The sequence below is a fragment of the Neopelma chrysocephalum genome, unplaced genomic scaffold (assembly GCF_003984885.1).
Source record: "Neopelma chrysocephalum unplaced genomic scaffold, ASM398488v2 Primary Assembly neopelma1_60, whole genome shotgun sequence".
Classification (NCBI taxonomy): domain Eukaryota; kingdom Metazoa; phylum Chordata; class Aves; order Passeriformes; family Pipridae; genus Neopelma; species Neopelma chrysocephalum.
In genome coordinates, this window is record NW_020897715.1 from 4,386,763 (window position 1) to 4,403,698 (window position 16,936).

General features: G+C 39.5%; 1 protein-coding gene across 5 annotated transcripts in view; it reads right to left on the bottom strand.

The window, feature by feature from the left end:
- The window catches only part of APP (amyloid beta precursor protein), a 205,882-nt gene that overhangs the window by 82,541 nt on the left and 106,405 nt on the right, over positions 1–16,936 (bottom strand). For all 5 annotated transcript variants that reach the window (XM_027680895.1, XM_027680894.1, XM_027680892.1 and 2 more), the window contains exon 6: positions 5,554–5,756. In XM_027680895.1, coding sequence (XP_027536696.1) covers positions 5,554–5,756 — 203 coding nt within the window. The remainder of the gene's footprint in view (positions 1–5,553; positions 5,757–16,936) is intronic.

Sequence of the window (16,936 nt, forward strand, 5' to 3'; positions counted from 1 at the left end):
ATTAATCAAAAGGGAATATTTAAAGATAATTTCACTGAAACAAAACTTCCTCATTCTGAATATATGGATAGAAGAGGCAGCCAAATTTTAGAGTGAGCATTCAAAGACAAAAGCTGATTTCAGAAGAGGTTTTTGGAATTAGGAGAAGACAGCTGTGAAGCTGGCACAAGCTCTACGAATAAAGTTGGTGTACAAGCTAAAATACTTTTTCCAGAGAAAAGATAAATGATGACTCCTCAATGCAATACTGAGGACAGCTCTTCCAGAACTGTTAAATACCCTAAAATTGTAAGTTCCATCCTGTGCAATTAAGACTGAATTTCTTTCTATAATGTTTATTCCTAAGCTACTGCAAGGGCATATTTAGAATTTAAAAAAAAAAAAAGTAATTGTATACTTGGCTAGAATACAAAGCCCTACCATTCTGAAGCGGAACAAATGTTTGAAAATACATTTTCTATTTTTTGTGCACAACAAAACTACATTTGGAACTAAGGTGCCATAAAGTTACCACTGATGGCAAGAACCCAAACAAAAAAAATCCATCTTGAGCTTAAATGTAGGTCAATATAGTTTCATGAATTTATGCATGTTTCAGAAAACGTATTATTTCCACATAACTTAACAATTCTGCTAAACATGGCAAGACAGTGACTATGAGGATTAGCACAAAAGTGCATTCCAGTCTTTTTACACAGCAAAACAAAATATGCAATTAATTACTGCTTCAATACAGTAAATTACATTTTCTCTAGGGAAAGAGATTCTTGGTAGATCCTCGGCAGGAGATATTTCAAAGGAAACTGTTCTCCACCCGCCAGATTTATGTAAAACAACAGTGTATTTAGTATTTCAGAACTTTTGCACTTGACCCAAAAAAGTAATAGTATATTCCATTTCTGTCAACAAGACTACCAGATCATAAAAAAAGATTTCCTCCAACAGCAAAATATAATGAAATATTATATTATGGTGGAATAGATGTGCTTTAAATTATAATGTGTAATTAAAAGCTATCAGTTAGTCTAATGTAAATTCATTAGGTTAATTTTATCAGCTCTTTTTCATATGTTAGAGTAGATGATCATTCTTAATGAAGATTCCACAGTGAAAAAATCTGGTACAGTTATCCAAATGTGTACTATTCATATAGCAACCTATCATGTTTTCCTGATAGGGAATACAATCACACATTGCCCCTTTCCAACTAGAGCATTTTGCATAGTCTTGAAGCCTAGAAAGAACAAGGAATGATTACTTCAATAGAACGATAATAACCTTTCAAAGAAGAAAGGTTGCCCAGAGAAGTTTTGGACTCCCCATTACTGGTAGTGTTCAGGGCCAACTTGGATGGGCCTTGGAGCAACCTTGTCTAGTGGAAGGTGTCCCTGCCCATGGCAGAGCGTTGGAATGAGATGATATTTAAGATCCCTTCCAACCCAAGCCATTCTATGATTCTACAATTCTACGTAAGTGGGGCAAAGTTATGGAGCACGGGAAAAAAAGCCCAATTAATCTAGCATATGCTACTAATATTATCCCAATATTCCCAACTGGCAGGTCTAGCCATCAGGGTTAACCTCCCTTGCCTTAGAATAGATGGTAGGTGTTAGTGAATGGATTTAAAGTCTTTCACAAATAAAAATCTTCAGAAAAAAACCTCCAGGCTAGATCAATAATGCTAAGAGGTACCACACCAATATCAAGCTACTTCTCTCTTGCCAGGAAACCAGCATATGGTCTCTCACTTGCAACTCCAGACTGTAAACACAGTTAAAATGTCATGTCAGGCAGTGCAGCTTAAATTCTTCCCTAACTGTTTAAAGAAATCCACCTGAATTGGAGAAAACAAACCCAACTGCTAAAGGGCAATATTCCACTGATAGAGGAGGCAGGTGAGGTTTATGCTGCCGAATCCCCCACATCTGCTGAGAGGTACAGACAGAAGCTGCCAAGGGTTTTGTGCCAGGCTGACCCCGCTGCTCCCCTTCAATGAGATCTGATTGACTGTGATGTTGACAGGAAGCACTAAGCCAGAATTGCTTATTCTTTGTTGTATGGCAAGAGGGACTGATTTTTTTCTTGTCAAATCCTGTGCTGTAGGAGAGCAGAAATGAAATCACGAACATCTGCACGTGAGGGGGGAGCAGCGCTCCTGCTTGCCTGTCACATGCCGGTAGAATCACCCGGAGCCTGGATGCCTCAGAAGCAGCTCTGCGACACCTGTGACACTGTGACAGCGACAGCAGAGATCAAGCCACTCCCTTGCCTAAATCCTGGCCTGCAGAGTCACTTCCCTTGCTCCACACAGAGACAAAAATCAAGAGCCACAGTTTTCATGTAAGGCTTCATAAACGAGCCATACTTTCTTCAGCACAAATTCAGTGCTAACATCTCCCTGTGGCTGAAGGTGAAAAATGTAGATGTGCCAATAATTTCACTGTCTGAATCCCTGTAATGGTAGTCCCACAATCGTCTGGATTTAACATCTGAAGCCCAGCAAGAGCATATCTAAAAGTTTAAACCGGGCCTGTTGCTATACTCCATATGAACTGAGAGTAAAGAGGTCTCTCACAAAAGGTAGGAAAGTGAATACTAGCAAATACTGGGCTATGGAAAGTTTATTCACATTTTTTAATAAACACAAAAATATGGTTGCTGCAGAAACTGAATAAAAATACTATCCTCCTGCCAATGGATCTCCCTCATTCTCTAGGCAAGACTAATTTCCTTTTCTCTGAAAATAAGTTTTCAAGTGGCTCTACTATTGCTATTTTGGTCACGATTCATTAAAATATGCAGAGAAATAAAATTGCCTGAAAAATTGATTCTACAATAGCTCAAGTGTCTTTAAAGTATAACATTACATTTATGCTTTTCAATTATTTATGGCTGATGGCAACCATTCCACTGATTTGGGGGAGAAAGGGCTCAGTACCAGCCCACAATGAGATGCTAATTCATAGCTTTAGAACAGTTGCTCTTTGTTGATTTCACATATGAAAAGCAACTCCTCTCGAATTGGACAAACCCACTGCGCTCTTTATTGCTAAAGACGTAACATTAGTTACAGCTTCATAAAACACAAATAAACCTGCCTGTAAAGGGTCTGTGAAGAGCATCCTAGGATATGTTTTATGAAATGCTTGGGCAAAGCAGCCTGGAGCAGAGCTACATACACAAGAACAAAGCTCTGACACTTCATCTGGAGAGGCTTTCGAAGTGTCTCTATAGTATGGACAACTTCTTAACATGCATGCTGTCTACAAGGTCCCTCTGCCTCTTTCATTTACACTGACAGTGACAAACTTTTCTGTTTGCAACAGCAAGACACCAGCAGATGCTCACCACAGAAGTTCCTATGCTGGATCTGCTGCCTGCATCAGGACTACAGGCACCCTGTGGGAAGCTTTCTCTTGTGTGCAGCAAGGGAATAAAAGCAAATAAGCTGTAAGTCATTTGGACACTTTTATGTTTATAAATATGCACTTCGCATAGTGCAGCTCTGTCAGATACCACTTACAGGGACAGTCCCCACACTATCCATGCCCCAGGAGGGCTGGAGGTCAGGAAGCCCAAAGGTTTGTGGCAGAACTGCACTGAAAACTTGTACCGGTAACAGATTGGCCTCACCTCACTTGCATCAAGGTATGTTTCCCTCACAGTCACTCAAGGTAGGAAATTTTAGACTTGGGAAAAACAGCACACTACCATTTCATGATCAGCTTTCTCATCATGAAATCAGAACCTTTTTAATCATACCTTTCTAAAAGACTTCTAAAAGGTGGCTTCAATAGTTCACCTCATCTCTTTTATATTTTACATTCATGTGATTATACACGACTTTCCTGAAGGCTAAGCATCTTAACCTCTTTGAAATGTCACCCTCAGAAAAGAAACATGTTCTACCTAATTTGTCCTCATTTCCACTCATCCAAAATCCCATTAAAGTCAAGTGTACTTCTTTTCTTTTTTTTTTCCTCTCAATATTCGTGTACCAGCGAGAGCACAGCGTTTTATCCCCAGGTGGTAAAAGCTCACATATGGAAATATATTTAATTGGTTTAAAGATTTAAACATAAACTCCTCCCACCCCCTTTCCTCACTGAAATGGCTCTCCAACAACTGAGCAAAACACTCAACAGTTATATAAGACAGAAACACACAAGACTGCGTTGCCAGCCTTAGAAAGAAACATTTGCAAGTGATTTTAGCAAAGCTTTAAAGCTTTTGATTAGCGAGTTAATCTCCATGTAGAGTGAACAGAAAAGCCTAAACCAAGTGTCTCTGCTTTTTCCCAAGCACCTTCTGTACCACAGCAGGTGTGATAAATCATAGCCAGCACGCTCTGCTCCAAACCTGCTCTGACAAACGCTGGCACCACGGCTCAAAAGAAAAGGACCAGTGTCCATATGCAAAAGGTAAGACTCTGATGGCACTGAAGTCCCAAGCATCCCCAGAGGCAGGGAGTGGGAAAGCATGAAGAGAGGAAAGGAGCCAGGGCAGATGTTTTCTGCCTCATTTCACAACTGCCCCAATAGCTGCCATTTTCCCTCTGCCTCCTGCATGTCACAATTCCTTTCTTTTAAAATGTAGTCTTTAATCTCATTTCCTGCCACCATCTCCAGCACTTTTTGGTAAAGATATAAGCACTGCAGAAAAAGTGGCATCTATCTTAGTAAGATTTATACCACACTGAACTGTATTTATTAAAATAGAAATACAAGAATAATTAATTCAATTATGTATTGTAAGAGAAATGCGGCATTTAAAAATACTATGTTGCTATGTTGTTCATGAACTAGGGTAAAATTCAAAGTTTAAAATGCAGTTATGTTAATAACTACAAAATATCCTGAAAAACAAATTTTAAAAATGTAGAATTCTTTCTCACTCCATGTCTTCTTTTTTGGGCAATGCATTCCTATTTCCTCTTTCCCTCCCCAGTACAACTCATTTTTTAGGATCACTTTTGTGCATAGTTATTTCTAAATTCTCCTATTTTTACTGAATTACTAATTAATGGAGAAACATTGCAAACAGGTATCTAATAGAAATCACACAAAATGACTCATCACTGCTGTTAATATGAGAGACCAAACCAGCCTGTGCTTCTTCCTGCTTGGAACTGACACTCCCTATCCTTCAGCAACACATGTGCACGATAACCCACACACAGTTTCCTGTGTTATTTGCTACATATGGCAGCCGAATTTTATTTAATGTTACTTTAAAATAAAAAACCCAACCCTTCTGTCTCCATCCACACCATACACAACAAACACACTTCATGGACAGAGAGTCTCTGCACTATCCATGCACCAGGAGGGCTGCAGGTCAGAAAGGCCAAAGGGTTGTGGTAGAACTAACTCCAAACAATATTTGTCATGGGAAAGGGAAAGGCAAGGAGATTAAACATGTGAATTACAAAAGTCAAAGCACAACAATACTTTGGATATTTTGCTGTTTGGAACATTGTTTTGTTGTAAAGGGCGAATGTGCAAAGCAGCAGGATCAGTTTTCCAGCCCCGAGCCCAATGCCCATGAATTTACCTCTGACAACCTCTTCCACAGATTCTGTAGTTGTGGTGGTTGTGGTTGCAATACTGGTAGTTCTTTCAGTTGCCTCTTCATACTCTTCCTCTGTCTCTTCTTCAATTTCATCACCATCATCATCATCGTCATCAGCATCTTCATCTTCCACAACTGTTAGCTCCTCATCTTCCTCTGCTTGTTCTTCTGCTGCCTTATCATCACTAAATGAAGAAAATGGTCATGATGTGTCAGCAACAAAATTATTTCAAGATAACATGAAGACCATTTTATTCAAAAACCGTGTAAGGATAAAAAGTTACCTGTTCCACAATTTCCCTCCCTTCCCTTTAAATAGAAAAGAAAGAATCAGGGACTTTGGAAAGCCTCAAATAGTTAGAAATCTAAAATGCTTAACTAACCCTTCAAAAAAACCCAAGCCAAAAAACAGCAACAAACCAAAACCAAACAAACAAGAAAGAAAGAAAGAAACAAAAACTAAAACCCCTCACAAACAACAAAAAGTAAACATCAGCAATGCAGTGTGGAAAGTAGCAAGATGCCACACTGGAGCTCTGCCTTTTGCACATGGATGGAAAAAGAATCCCCATCAGCAATACCATATTTTCACAGCTGAATAACACTGCAAACATGCTCGCTCTATGCTGTCATCAACCAGTCAATTTTTATTTTAAAAACAGGGTTGAATTTGCACAAAATGTATTCATTTGATAAGCACACAGAAGCAAGAGTTCCTCAGGACTCTCTCACCCAGGAGACAGCTTATCCAGAGGCTCCCTGTGGACTTCCTTCATGCCTTTTATAGAGAACTACCAAATGCTGAACTAATCTCAAATTATCTCCGCTGATGAGTTTTTTCTTCTGCTGATACAAATGTTGTGTGAATGGAAAGGGCACTTCTATAGGACAACAGGAAGATATACTCAAATTGACTATCAAATGCATTTGGTGGCTTAATATGTCAAAAATTTTCTGGGATCACTCTTAGTTCTGAATGATACAGAAAAATGCCAAAAAATGTGCACTCGGCTACTGCTGCTGCTGCCTTTGAAATGCTTCCTAAGCTCAGTGCCCAGCTGTGGCAAGGTTTCAGGTTTGTTAATCTGATCTTCTACTTGAAATTTACTACTAACGAATAAAGGATCTTTAAATACTCAAATATGCAGTGACTTTTTGTCACCTTCATGCACAAGTGGGTGTGAATCTTTTTCATAGCATCGCATATGCTTGAACAGTCTTCTAAATGCAGTTAACAACTTCTCTCCTCCACCTCATTTTGGACACCACGCCTGTAATACTTCATTTTATATTATGTTGCCTCCTACAACTTTGAAAATGAACCCAGCAAAAAGGAAGACAGTATGATTCTTTTTAACAGGGTATTAAGAAGTTTAGAAGTGTTGAAAAAATTTTTGTAAGCCACAAACCTTACCCTACTAGGAGCAAATTAAGTCTCTGTACAAACAAGAATGATTTCCCTGTTCCCTTCTCCCCAAAATATCTGGCCTCCAGAAGCACAGGAGAAGCTTTCTACTGGGGAACACCCTGGTATGTTACACAATTGGATGTGGCTAAAGCCACCGTGCAGATGAGTCTGCAAGAGTCAACCTGTTTCCATTTACATAGGACAAAGACTGAAAAAGAGACACAAAACCACTTGGCCGCTTGGTTCTTCTCTTAATTTTTCTTGATTTCTAAAAACTGGCTTAGAAATTCCACCATCTCCACTGTACAGTTTTCCCTGGAAAAGTAATTTCACTATGTCGGAAATTTCCAGCTTCCTTTTTAGTAACTCTTTCCTGAACAATGCATTTCTTCTATTTTCCTTATCCAGTATTTCACCTTTTTACAAGCACAAAATAAACACTATACATAAACCATCACCTTTCAACTACAAGAAGTGGATTTGTCAAGGCCAGTATCTGCTGCTGATCTCCAGGTTAAGGGGTTTTGAGTCTTGGCTCACTACAGACATTTAAACTAGCATGTTGAGGATAAGACATTCAGATTTTGATCAAGAGCATCACATACCATATGCCTTTCAACACTAAAGAAAGCTGCTCTCTGTCTTTCTCTCACCTAAGCTACAAACACATCAAGATTTGAGAATAATTGCCATTATTTTTCCTCTTCCTTTCACATGAACGATCACTCTCAGACACCGGCAAGCTCATAAAGTTAAAAAAGGACAACAGAAACAACCTAATGAAACAAACAAAGGAAAGTCAGTTAGTCACATGGAAAGCACTTCAAAAATAATTTGTATGCGTGCATCCGATATCCATCTGTTTTTAGCTACACAAAAGCAATCAACTCAGCTACCTCAGTCCACAGCATTTTGCTGTGAAATGCTCAGCATCCAGGCCAAGCTTTTTTTTTTTGTCTTTTTTTTAATTTTAATTTTTAGGAGGTGTGATGGCGAAGAGAGCAGGATGAAAGAGGACAGCTCTCTCTGTGCACTGGCTGGCTGTGCTGCCATTACAGTAGGCCCTGGTTCCCTCTCCAGTAACTTAACAGAAGCAAACGCTTGAAGAGCAGCCCCCACCTGCCTCCCCTCTAAGACCTGCTGCTAACTGGAAAATTAGGCATCTGAGAATGTAAAAAAAGCCAGAAGTTGGGGGAGACTAAAACAGTTTATGGGGTCAGGCTCCTGAAAATATTCTAAAAAGCTTGCACAAAAACATGCTATAATATTCCTTCTACTGGCTTGATCAACAAAAGTGGGTTTACCTTAGATTTAGATAACAAAATGGAAGTGAAGGCCTTGCTCTATATTTTTAGAAATAAATGCCTGAAATTGGGCTTAAGAAAGTCATTTCCCTATTTAGCAGGTTTTAAAAACTCTCAGGACTGGCATTATTCTGATGGTTTAATCAGCTCAGCCATACTGGGCAGTACAACAGCCCGAAGAGCACTGATACACCAGTCAGGGACGGTGCCCAGCAGGAACAACAGCAAGGATCAAGGATCAAGGCTGCCCACCAAGTCACTCACTCCTAAGAGTCAATCACAATAACCATGTCCAGCAGTGCTGACAGGAGATGACCACATCCCAGGGCCCTGGGGAACCAGGGTGTCTCTCCCAGTGTTTGACAGTAATCAGGAGATTATGACTGAAGATGGGGGTTTAGTATGACAGTGCTCCATCTTGATGTGCTCCTGTTGCAAACAAAGACAGCAGGTGGACTTTGCATATTTTTAGTTTTAGCAACGGTAATACGTCTTGTAAGAAACATGACAAAATGCACTTGGATGTTTCCCCTTGGATTTAATCACTGTTATCATCCTGGCTCTTTTTAAAAGAGCATGCGAGAGGGATCACAGAGAATTGCAGGGAAGGGAATGAACACCTACAACACGTGGAATATAGCATGAACTCTTCAAATCCCTCCCTGTTGCACAGCCTGCAGAGCTGTTTCTCCTCACCATGTTAAATGCTCTGGTACCATTTTTATTTCCCAATTAGCACCACCACGGTGCTGTTTCCCAGACAGCACATCTCACTTCTGCACACCTTTCACCTCAGTAATCAGTTTAAATCCACTGTTTTCAAGCAAATGCTTAGTAGCAAATTAATGTGGATACCAGTATTTTTCTCAGAAATCTTTGAGTTTTATTTAATGTACATAGCAGGTGTGCTTGCTTCCTGGTATTACTATTATTACATTTTATCTTCTTCTGTAAACAAGTATGACTCAGTCTTGTTTCTTCTGGAACCACAATACCTTGACAGCTTTTTCTGTATATCCCCTTGATACCATCCCAGCCAGGGTTTTATTAGCACCACAGACTGCAGTGTCTCGTTTACAAGAAACTGTTGACATTTCGCCTTAGCTTAGTGGTGCCTGTGACAGGATTTTTCAAAGGCTTATCAAAAAAATTCCTTGATGCTCTGACAAGTTCACAGATTTGTAAAGCCATATTATCATCACCTGAATTTAACAGTTCAGCAGTGAGCAACGGAGGCAAATTGTTAGGCTTAAATGTAGCCATGAATATCCCTTCAACCCCCTCCCAGCACTAGTACAGCTCAGTCTCCTGTCTGTGGAGCCTTCCAGCAAGGAGGGCCAGCACTTTCCTTTCATAGTGGACACAGAGGTCATGCTGGCTTTGAACCTTCTGCTTAAACCTCCTCACACACAGGATATCAAGACCCATTCCCCCCATTAGGGAAATGATGTTCCCCTTAAGCATTCAAGTAGCACACTGGGTCATTAAAACAAATCATACACACTCCAAAGGTGTGGTAAAACAGGGTATTTGAAATTTGGTGGCTTCAGTTCTATTTCTGCCACAGAAATACTGGGGCTCCAGGTAGCCTTAAGAGGTAACTGGTTCCTTCCTGACTCCAACAGAAACATACTGATCACTAAACAGGCATATTTCTGGTTTTAAAACATAAACCACTGCACAGCCCTTGTTAATATGTGTCTAAGCACATAGTTACAAGTAGTGTTTAAATCATCGACCTGTAAATGTATATCTACTAACCTCCTTTTCCCAATCCATCACTGCCAAGAGCTGGCACCAAGGTATTATTTATTCCCTTCACTAAGAAGAGTGCATCATTCCATTACTTTGGGAAGGTAAAACTGAAGGAAAGGAAAACAAGAGTGAAGGAAAGTGAGTTATGATACTTCTTACTGTTCAAGAAATAAGGAAACGCTAGTAAATGGAAGTTTTCTTTCTTTCTTTCTGTATTCCAATAAGCTGCACCAGAAGCAGAACACAGGTGGCAAGAACAATTTCTCTTTCTAACAGTGTTTCATAATTCATAGGGCATAAAGCATTAAGTACATTTTAAGAAGAGTTTCCTGTCTGCAACTATTACCTACAGACAAAAATGTGGCAAAGCTTTCAATTTAGGATAACAAATAACTATGGACTAATAATCAATATTGGAAAGTGGCTGACGTTTGTCTGCAATAAACATTCATCCACTGATGTGTTTACTACCATGATTTTGCCAAGTAACTTGAACAAAAACATTTACTCCATCAGTGGGTGACAGAAAGAATGCAAAGGTGTTCAAGACAGATGTTTCAATATCTGGAAAGATTAGCATCTTTGTATACTTTGCAACTGTATCTTATTGCAGATAAACCATCTGGACTAGGGTTTTTACCAGCCACCAAGCCTGAGCAAATAGCTGGGGGAAAGCTAATTCCAGAAGAGGAACCAACTCTTCACCAGCAACAAGCTGCTGCCTGGCCATGGAGAGCAAAGCCATCTCTGTTGGCCCCAGACAGCTGTGGGAACTAACACAGGAGAAGCAATTGCTGCACAGAACTTGTAACCTGTGCTCTTTCAGCCTAACAGGCCGAGCTGATGGCAATTCATGCATCCATAATCTTTATCACTACAGGTACCATCATCCCAGTTTCCAGCCTCTTGTGCTTCATCTTCCCAAAAGCGCAAACCCCCACCACTCTACAGCTCCTCCAAATGAACTTTCAGGAAAGATGGGATGGGACTGTCAAGTATTCCACCTGGGTTTAGCTTTGCTTCCAATTGATGAATAATGATGAGCACAGATACATAGTTATCCTTGTGCATAGGAAAGCTCCACAGCACAGATTCCTTCAGTTGTGGGAGAGGAAATGGACAGATCAAACAGTGAACATCTACATGCCTTAAGAGTTAGTGCCTTAAAATAAAACACAAAACAAAACCATAAAGCAAATTACCAAAGTAAGGTACACGCTTGGAATCCAAACAAGAAGATGAGTGCATTGGAGGTGGCCTAATTACCAGGTTTTTGGTTAAAAGCAAACCAGAAAGCTGACAGGCAAGGAACCAAATTCTCCCTCAACAAAGTTACACATCTGGGGCCTGGGTATGTTCCACCTAACGTTTTTCCAAACCTTGCATGCTAGAGAGAGTTCTTCTGAACTGAAATTTCAAAGGACAAGTTTTCTCAGAAACCAGGTTTAATCCCACCACGACACTCCTCTGAATGGTGTCACTAATTAAACATTTGAGTCAACACAGGAACTACTTAAAGCAAAAAACTAAGTGAACAGTGCACTTTGGCACATGAGCGCTGACCTCACCATACTCTGTTATTTGACTTTGGTACGCTGGCTGACTTGAAGGCTAAGCTGAGTATCATAACTACATGATACTGAGGATCCAGGTAGGAAATTTAAACAAGACCTACCACAGTAGTTTTGCTTGGGGGAAAGAGAGGAAAGGAAGTCAAAGCCCAGTGTGAAATGGAGATTTCAGCATTTACCTTGAATGTCTACCAGCAGGGGATTGTAACAAAAAATCTGGGTTTTTTTAAGCATGGGGAAGGTGGATGAGACAGCAGGGCAAGAATTAAACTGCACTGCAGTTGTGAGATTAGATACAGAGCAAGGAAAGGAAAGGGTTATGCCAGACCTCCAGTCTATGGAACTGATTTTTTAAATGGCTTATTGGCATCAAAGTCTGAAAAATTACAATGACTTACTGAATTGAAAGTCTGACACATAGCAATAATGTTTCTGGTCTGTCTGTTAAGTGAACACAGAAGCAAAAACTGCTCAAAAAGTGCCTTCATTATTTTAATTAGGGTTGGCTTATACTAGATGAGTAAATTGGATGTCTCACAAGAAAAAGAAATAATGTCACATTTGGACACATAAACACCTATTAAGAGGTTGTGAAACTTTAAAGAACTCAGAGGGACACCTTCCATTGCACAGCAAGTTGGGACAAGCAATTCATATTCATAGCATTTTTCAGACATTCGTTTTGTCACTTCCAATAATTTTCCTTTTTGTTTTCCTTTACTGAAGAGATCACAATTATCTTTATTTTCACATTTCCTAATAGAAAAAAACCCAACCAAATAATCTATTTCAAAGGTTGCTTCTGAGTTCTTAAACCTTTTCAAACAACTGAATTATGTGAATTCTGTGCTTTAGACTGTCTCTCTCCTGTTACTGTAGCTAATCTTTTACATAAAAACAATACTAAAAAGCGCCTGTTTCCTTAAAATTTGCAGAAAACAAGTTGCACTAAAAATCTTTCAATCCAATATTTAAATAGAACACTTATAAGAAACAAACATGTGTTCCTTGTCCTACTGCCCCTGACAGATACATTTACCTTTTCTTCCATAATGAAACATATTTTATACCATTAGAAATTTCTTTCCACAGCTGACCCGCTTAAAAAGCCACATGTACAAGGTAGGATGTAACGTTTCATCTTACAAAAGGTACCTGTTGACTGACAGGCAAAAATACTCTTTCAAAACTGACCTAGTTTTTTCTCTAAAATGAAGCCTTTGCTGGTGTTGCTGTTCTGACAGTTTTCTTCAGAAGATGAAGGATTCCGCAAGAAGTATGTAATTTTTAGAGAACAGAGTAATATATTTAACCCACACACTTTCCTTCTTAATTTTTGTTAAAGAGAAACTTAAAAGCTAGAAAGTTAAACATACCTGCAAACACACAAAAATCAGGCTTTGTGAACCTGATGGCAGTGAATAAATACTATCTCCAAAATCCCGACATGAAAAAAGCATGAAGAGTGTGATGGTAGAGGGAAGATCACCTGCACAGCTCTGTTTGAGCCAGCTTGAGAATCAGCAGAAAGCTCTGGATCTGTTATAACATGTTTGTTTCCACAGAACTTCTGCTGTACTCAGAATGGAATATTTGGTGTTTCTTTGTTCAACCTGCTGTCCTACAGCTTATCTGAGGCAGACAGTGTAAACTCTGTACCAAACCAAGTACTTGTCCAGTTTATGGAATTCATCATCTTGGTACCCTCACAGGATGACAAAAGGGTAAAACTGGAAGAATAACTTTGTTTTACAATTGAGGAAAAAAAATAAAAATACCAGAAGCATGCAATAATTCTGGATGTTCAATTTAAGACACTGAATAACATTTTTTAAAGAACGTGTCATCCTAAACTTCTGAAATACAGCTGCCACCAGCAGCAGCTGCAAGAGGTCAGAGGAGATTATCTCCACTTGTAAAGCCAGAAGAAGAAGGGGTAGCTTTCCTACTAAATTTTTTATGGTGGCCACAGTGTGCCAAGCCTGGTAAAAGACTTTCATGGCAGAAATAAGTATAGATCCAGTTTTCCGGGTCAACGTTTTACTGGTTTAGCCTTTTCTTCTTCACTCAGACCACAATTCTTTTCATCAGCAGTGATCAAAATAGAGATCCCATGTGAAGGAAGGTCTTGTTATCATATAATCAAAGCTGAAACATTTGCATGCAAGATTGGAAACCTCTTCTGCCAGAAAGAGGCTGTTTCATCCTAGTATCCCAAGTGTGTAGCCTTTGTTAGAAGGCAAACGGAAAAAAAGTCCTCAGTATAGAAAACCCTTTACTACACTGTGTGCTATTAAAGCACAGCCTCAAAAGAGGTGGAATTCTGAATTCCTACAAGCCACCCCAATGCTGAGCTCTTACTTCTAGCACAGACCACAGTTATCATTGAATGATAAAACAGAGCAAGAACCGCTGGATAACTTTATGAAGCATATCCAGCTATACAACCACCAGCACACAGACATGCTGCTGTGACAGCATGTGTTGAAAAACCCAGGTGTAAATTTCTCACTTCTCATTTCTTTCATGCATTATAAGAGGCACAATGCTTTAAATGGGGCAGCATATAACACAGTGTCACGGGAACTCCTCAGAACCTCTCACAGATATATCAAAAGGGTGTCTCGAGCTGATTACTACAGCAACATTTCTCTTCCACATTTCAGTCATTATAATTGACAACTTGAAATTTTTGCTTATAAAATTGTTGCCTGTTACTTAAGGAAAACACAGCAGGTGATGGCTCTGTTTCGTGAGGTCAAAAAAATGTAACCCTTCTCCGTACAACAACCTTCTACCAAATATGCAAGTTTGATGCCATAAGTCTCCCAAAACAAGCTCAACATTCACTTAAATCATACAGGTAGCCTGCCCAGCTACAGAAGTGCTTTCATCAGGGGTTAAGAAAGCCTGGGTATCTTCTACCATCGCTTCCTCAATTAGATTAATTTTCTCCACCCAGAGCCTCATCCATCACTTCAGTTAATGCTTTAAACTCAAATGGTGATTGGATTTGCCAGCTCAGCATTGCTGTAATTACCCCTCAAAGCAATGCACTGTTACATCAGTTCTATTCTAACTTGTTTTGTCCTAAGGAAAAAATCCAAATTTATCAGTCTTGCTATAGTCATTGCTGTTCTGGAGTTTCTACGTTTTCTGAATTTTATTTTATCAACCTCCAAGATAAAAAGTAAAAAAACTGTTATTAAAAATATATTTAATGAGCTAGCTGAATATTAAGTAACAGCCAACACGAGAGACAAACCCAATTAATGTATGAATGGGAGACATAAACTGTGCTAATAGCATAGGAAATATGTGAATAGGACAAAATACTTCTAAAGTTCTTCAACATAAGCAGTAACATTATGCCTCCAATTTAGTGATGCCTTAGTTTAATTTATAAAGACAAGCAATTAGGTTTTATCTTTAAAATATTTATAAAAACATAGAAGTTTTTAGATAAGCTCTAAAATAAGTTAATAATGCTTTAGGACAGGTATAAAGCATTTTTTCCTATTTTGCTTTCTAACAGTTCCATCACAAAACTCAAGATGATGTGAACTATTGACCAATTAGTTGATATATTGCAAAACACCTTCTTCACTATCTCCCTAAATGATTTCAGTTTCTCAGAAACAGCAATTTAGTGATGGATAACTCTTGTAGTGCAAAATTCACTTATTTCAATAATTGGTGTTAACCTCTAATGATGGCAAACTTCAGAGGAGGGGGAAAAACAAGGCAAGAAAAACGAAGCAAGTTTGTAATTCCTGGTGTTCATTTTAGGGCACTGACCCCCAATTAGGAACAATTTGTGTTAAGACAGTTGATGAAAACACTGCCTCTGGCTGTGCCCCTGTGTCACAGACAACCGAGTTCCCCACCATGCAGACTCTGAGCCACTACTGGCACAAGTTTTACTTAAATTTTCAGAAGTATGAACAGTCTACAGTTCAGCCTGCACAGTGTGGAAAAAGGGAGATCTTTTTATCCGTCCAAATAATTTCCTACTTCTAAGGCAGAATGTGCAGAACAGACCTTTCGTCCGGCTTCATGTCTGGTTCAGCATTACCAGCTCAAGTGTAGGGAAGTAAGGGGTGGTTTTTTTTTTAACGTTATAGTTTCTAAAAGAATCATTTAGCAGATTCCCAGTGGAGCATTCCTCACTGAAATTTTAGAGATTGACTTTCCAATTTAATGAAAAAGCTTATATCAACAAGAACTCGTTGTTTAACATGAGTGACAAGATGGCTTATAAGCAGAGGAACACTCGAGAGACAAAACGTTAATTTTCTCTTTCCTCCAGTGAACGTTTTCAGTGAAGAATTTCGCCTCGAAACCCCTTTTTCTTGATCAACAGCACTTTTAGATTTAGTACTGTAAAAGCTTCAAAAGAAAGGACAGCAAAGCTGGGGAAGAGTCTGGAGCACAAGTCTTAAGAGGAGTGGCTGAGGGCACTGGGGTTGTTTAGCCTGGAGAAAAGGAGGCTCAAGGGGGGACCTTCTCACTCCCTACAACTCCCTTCAAGGAGGTTGTAGTGAGATGGGGGTGGGTCTCTTCTGCTGTGTGAAAGGGTGAGATGAAATGGTCTCAAGTTGCACCAGGAAACGTTCAGATTAGATACTAGAAAAGAATTTTCACTGAAAGAATGGTCAGGCATTGGAATAAGTTGCCCAGGGAGGTGGTGGAGTCACTGCCTCTGAAAGTGTTCAAGAGACATCTGGGTGTGGCACTCGAGGATATGGTTTCATGGTGATTAAGGTGGTGCTGGGGTGACAGTTGGACTGGATGATCTTGAAGGTCTCTGATAGCCCTGATGATTCTGTGATTCTACATTTTTCTTTTCTTTTGGGCTCAGAGCTGGACTTCCAATAAAGACTCATTTCTTTGACTCAATTAAGAACAATGGGAGCGAAGGAGGAGGAGGGAAAGATGGTCAAGAAACACAGTGTCACTGCATACTAGATACAAGCATGAGGAAACATGCAGAAATTGAAGGATTTAAGTAGTAAGAGTCTCTGAAAGACCTGGCCCTCCTCCATGACTTCTTCATCCGCAACCCTCCGTGACACCATCACTTTAATCCTCCTAGTTTTGCCTTTCCTTCTCCATGTTCAAGCCATGTTTGCTTCTTCCAGCAAATGCCAAAGAGCATAAAGTATCCACCAAAGCAATAGGTAAAGTAGATTAGAGCATTTTGGTTATTTTTCTTAATCTCCCAGGTCAGCTACTGTGCAATGGTCAGAAATATACCTGGGTCAAACGATCCCCCTCCAAAGGCTCTCCTTTTGTGCTGTATTTCCAAGTACCTTTTCTGCAGGTGG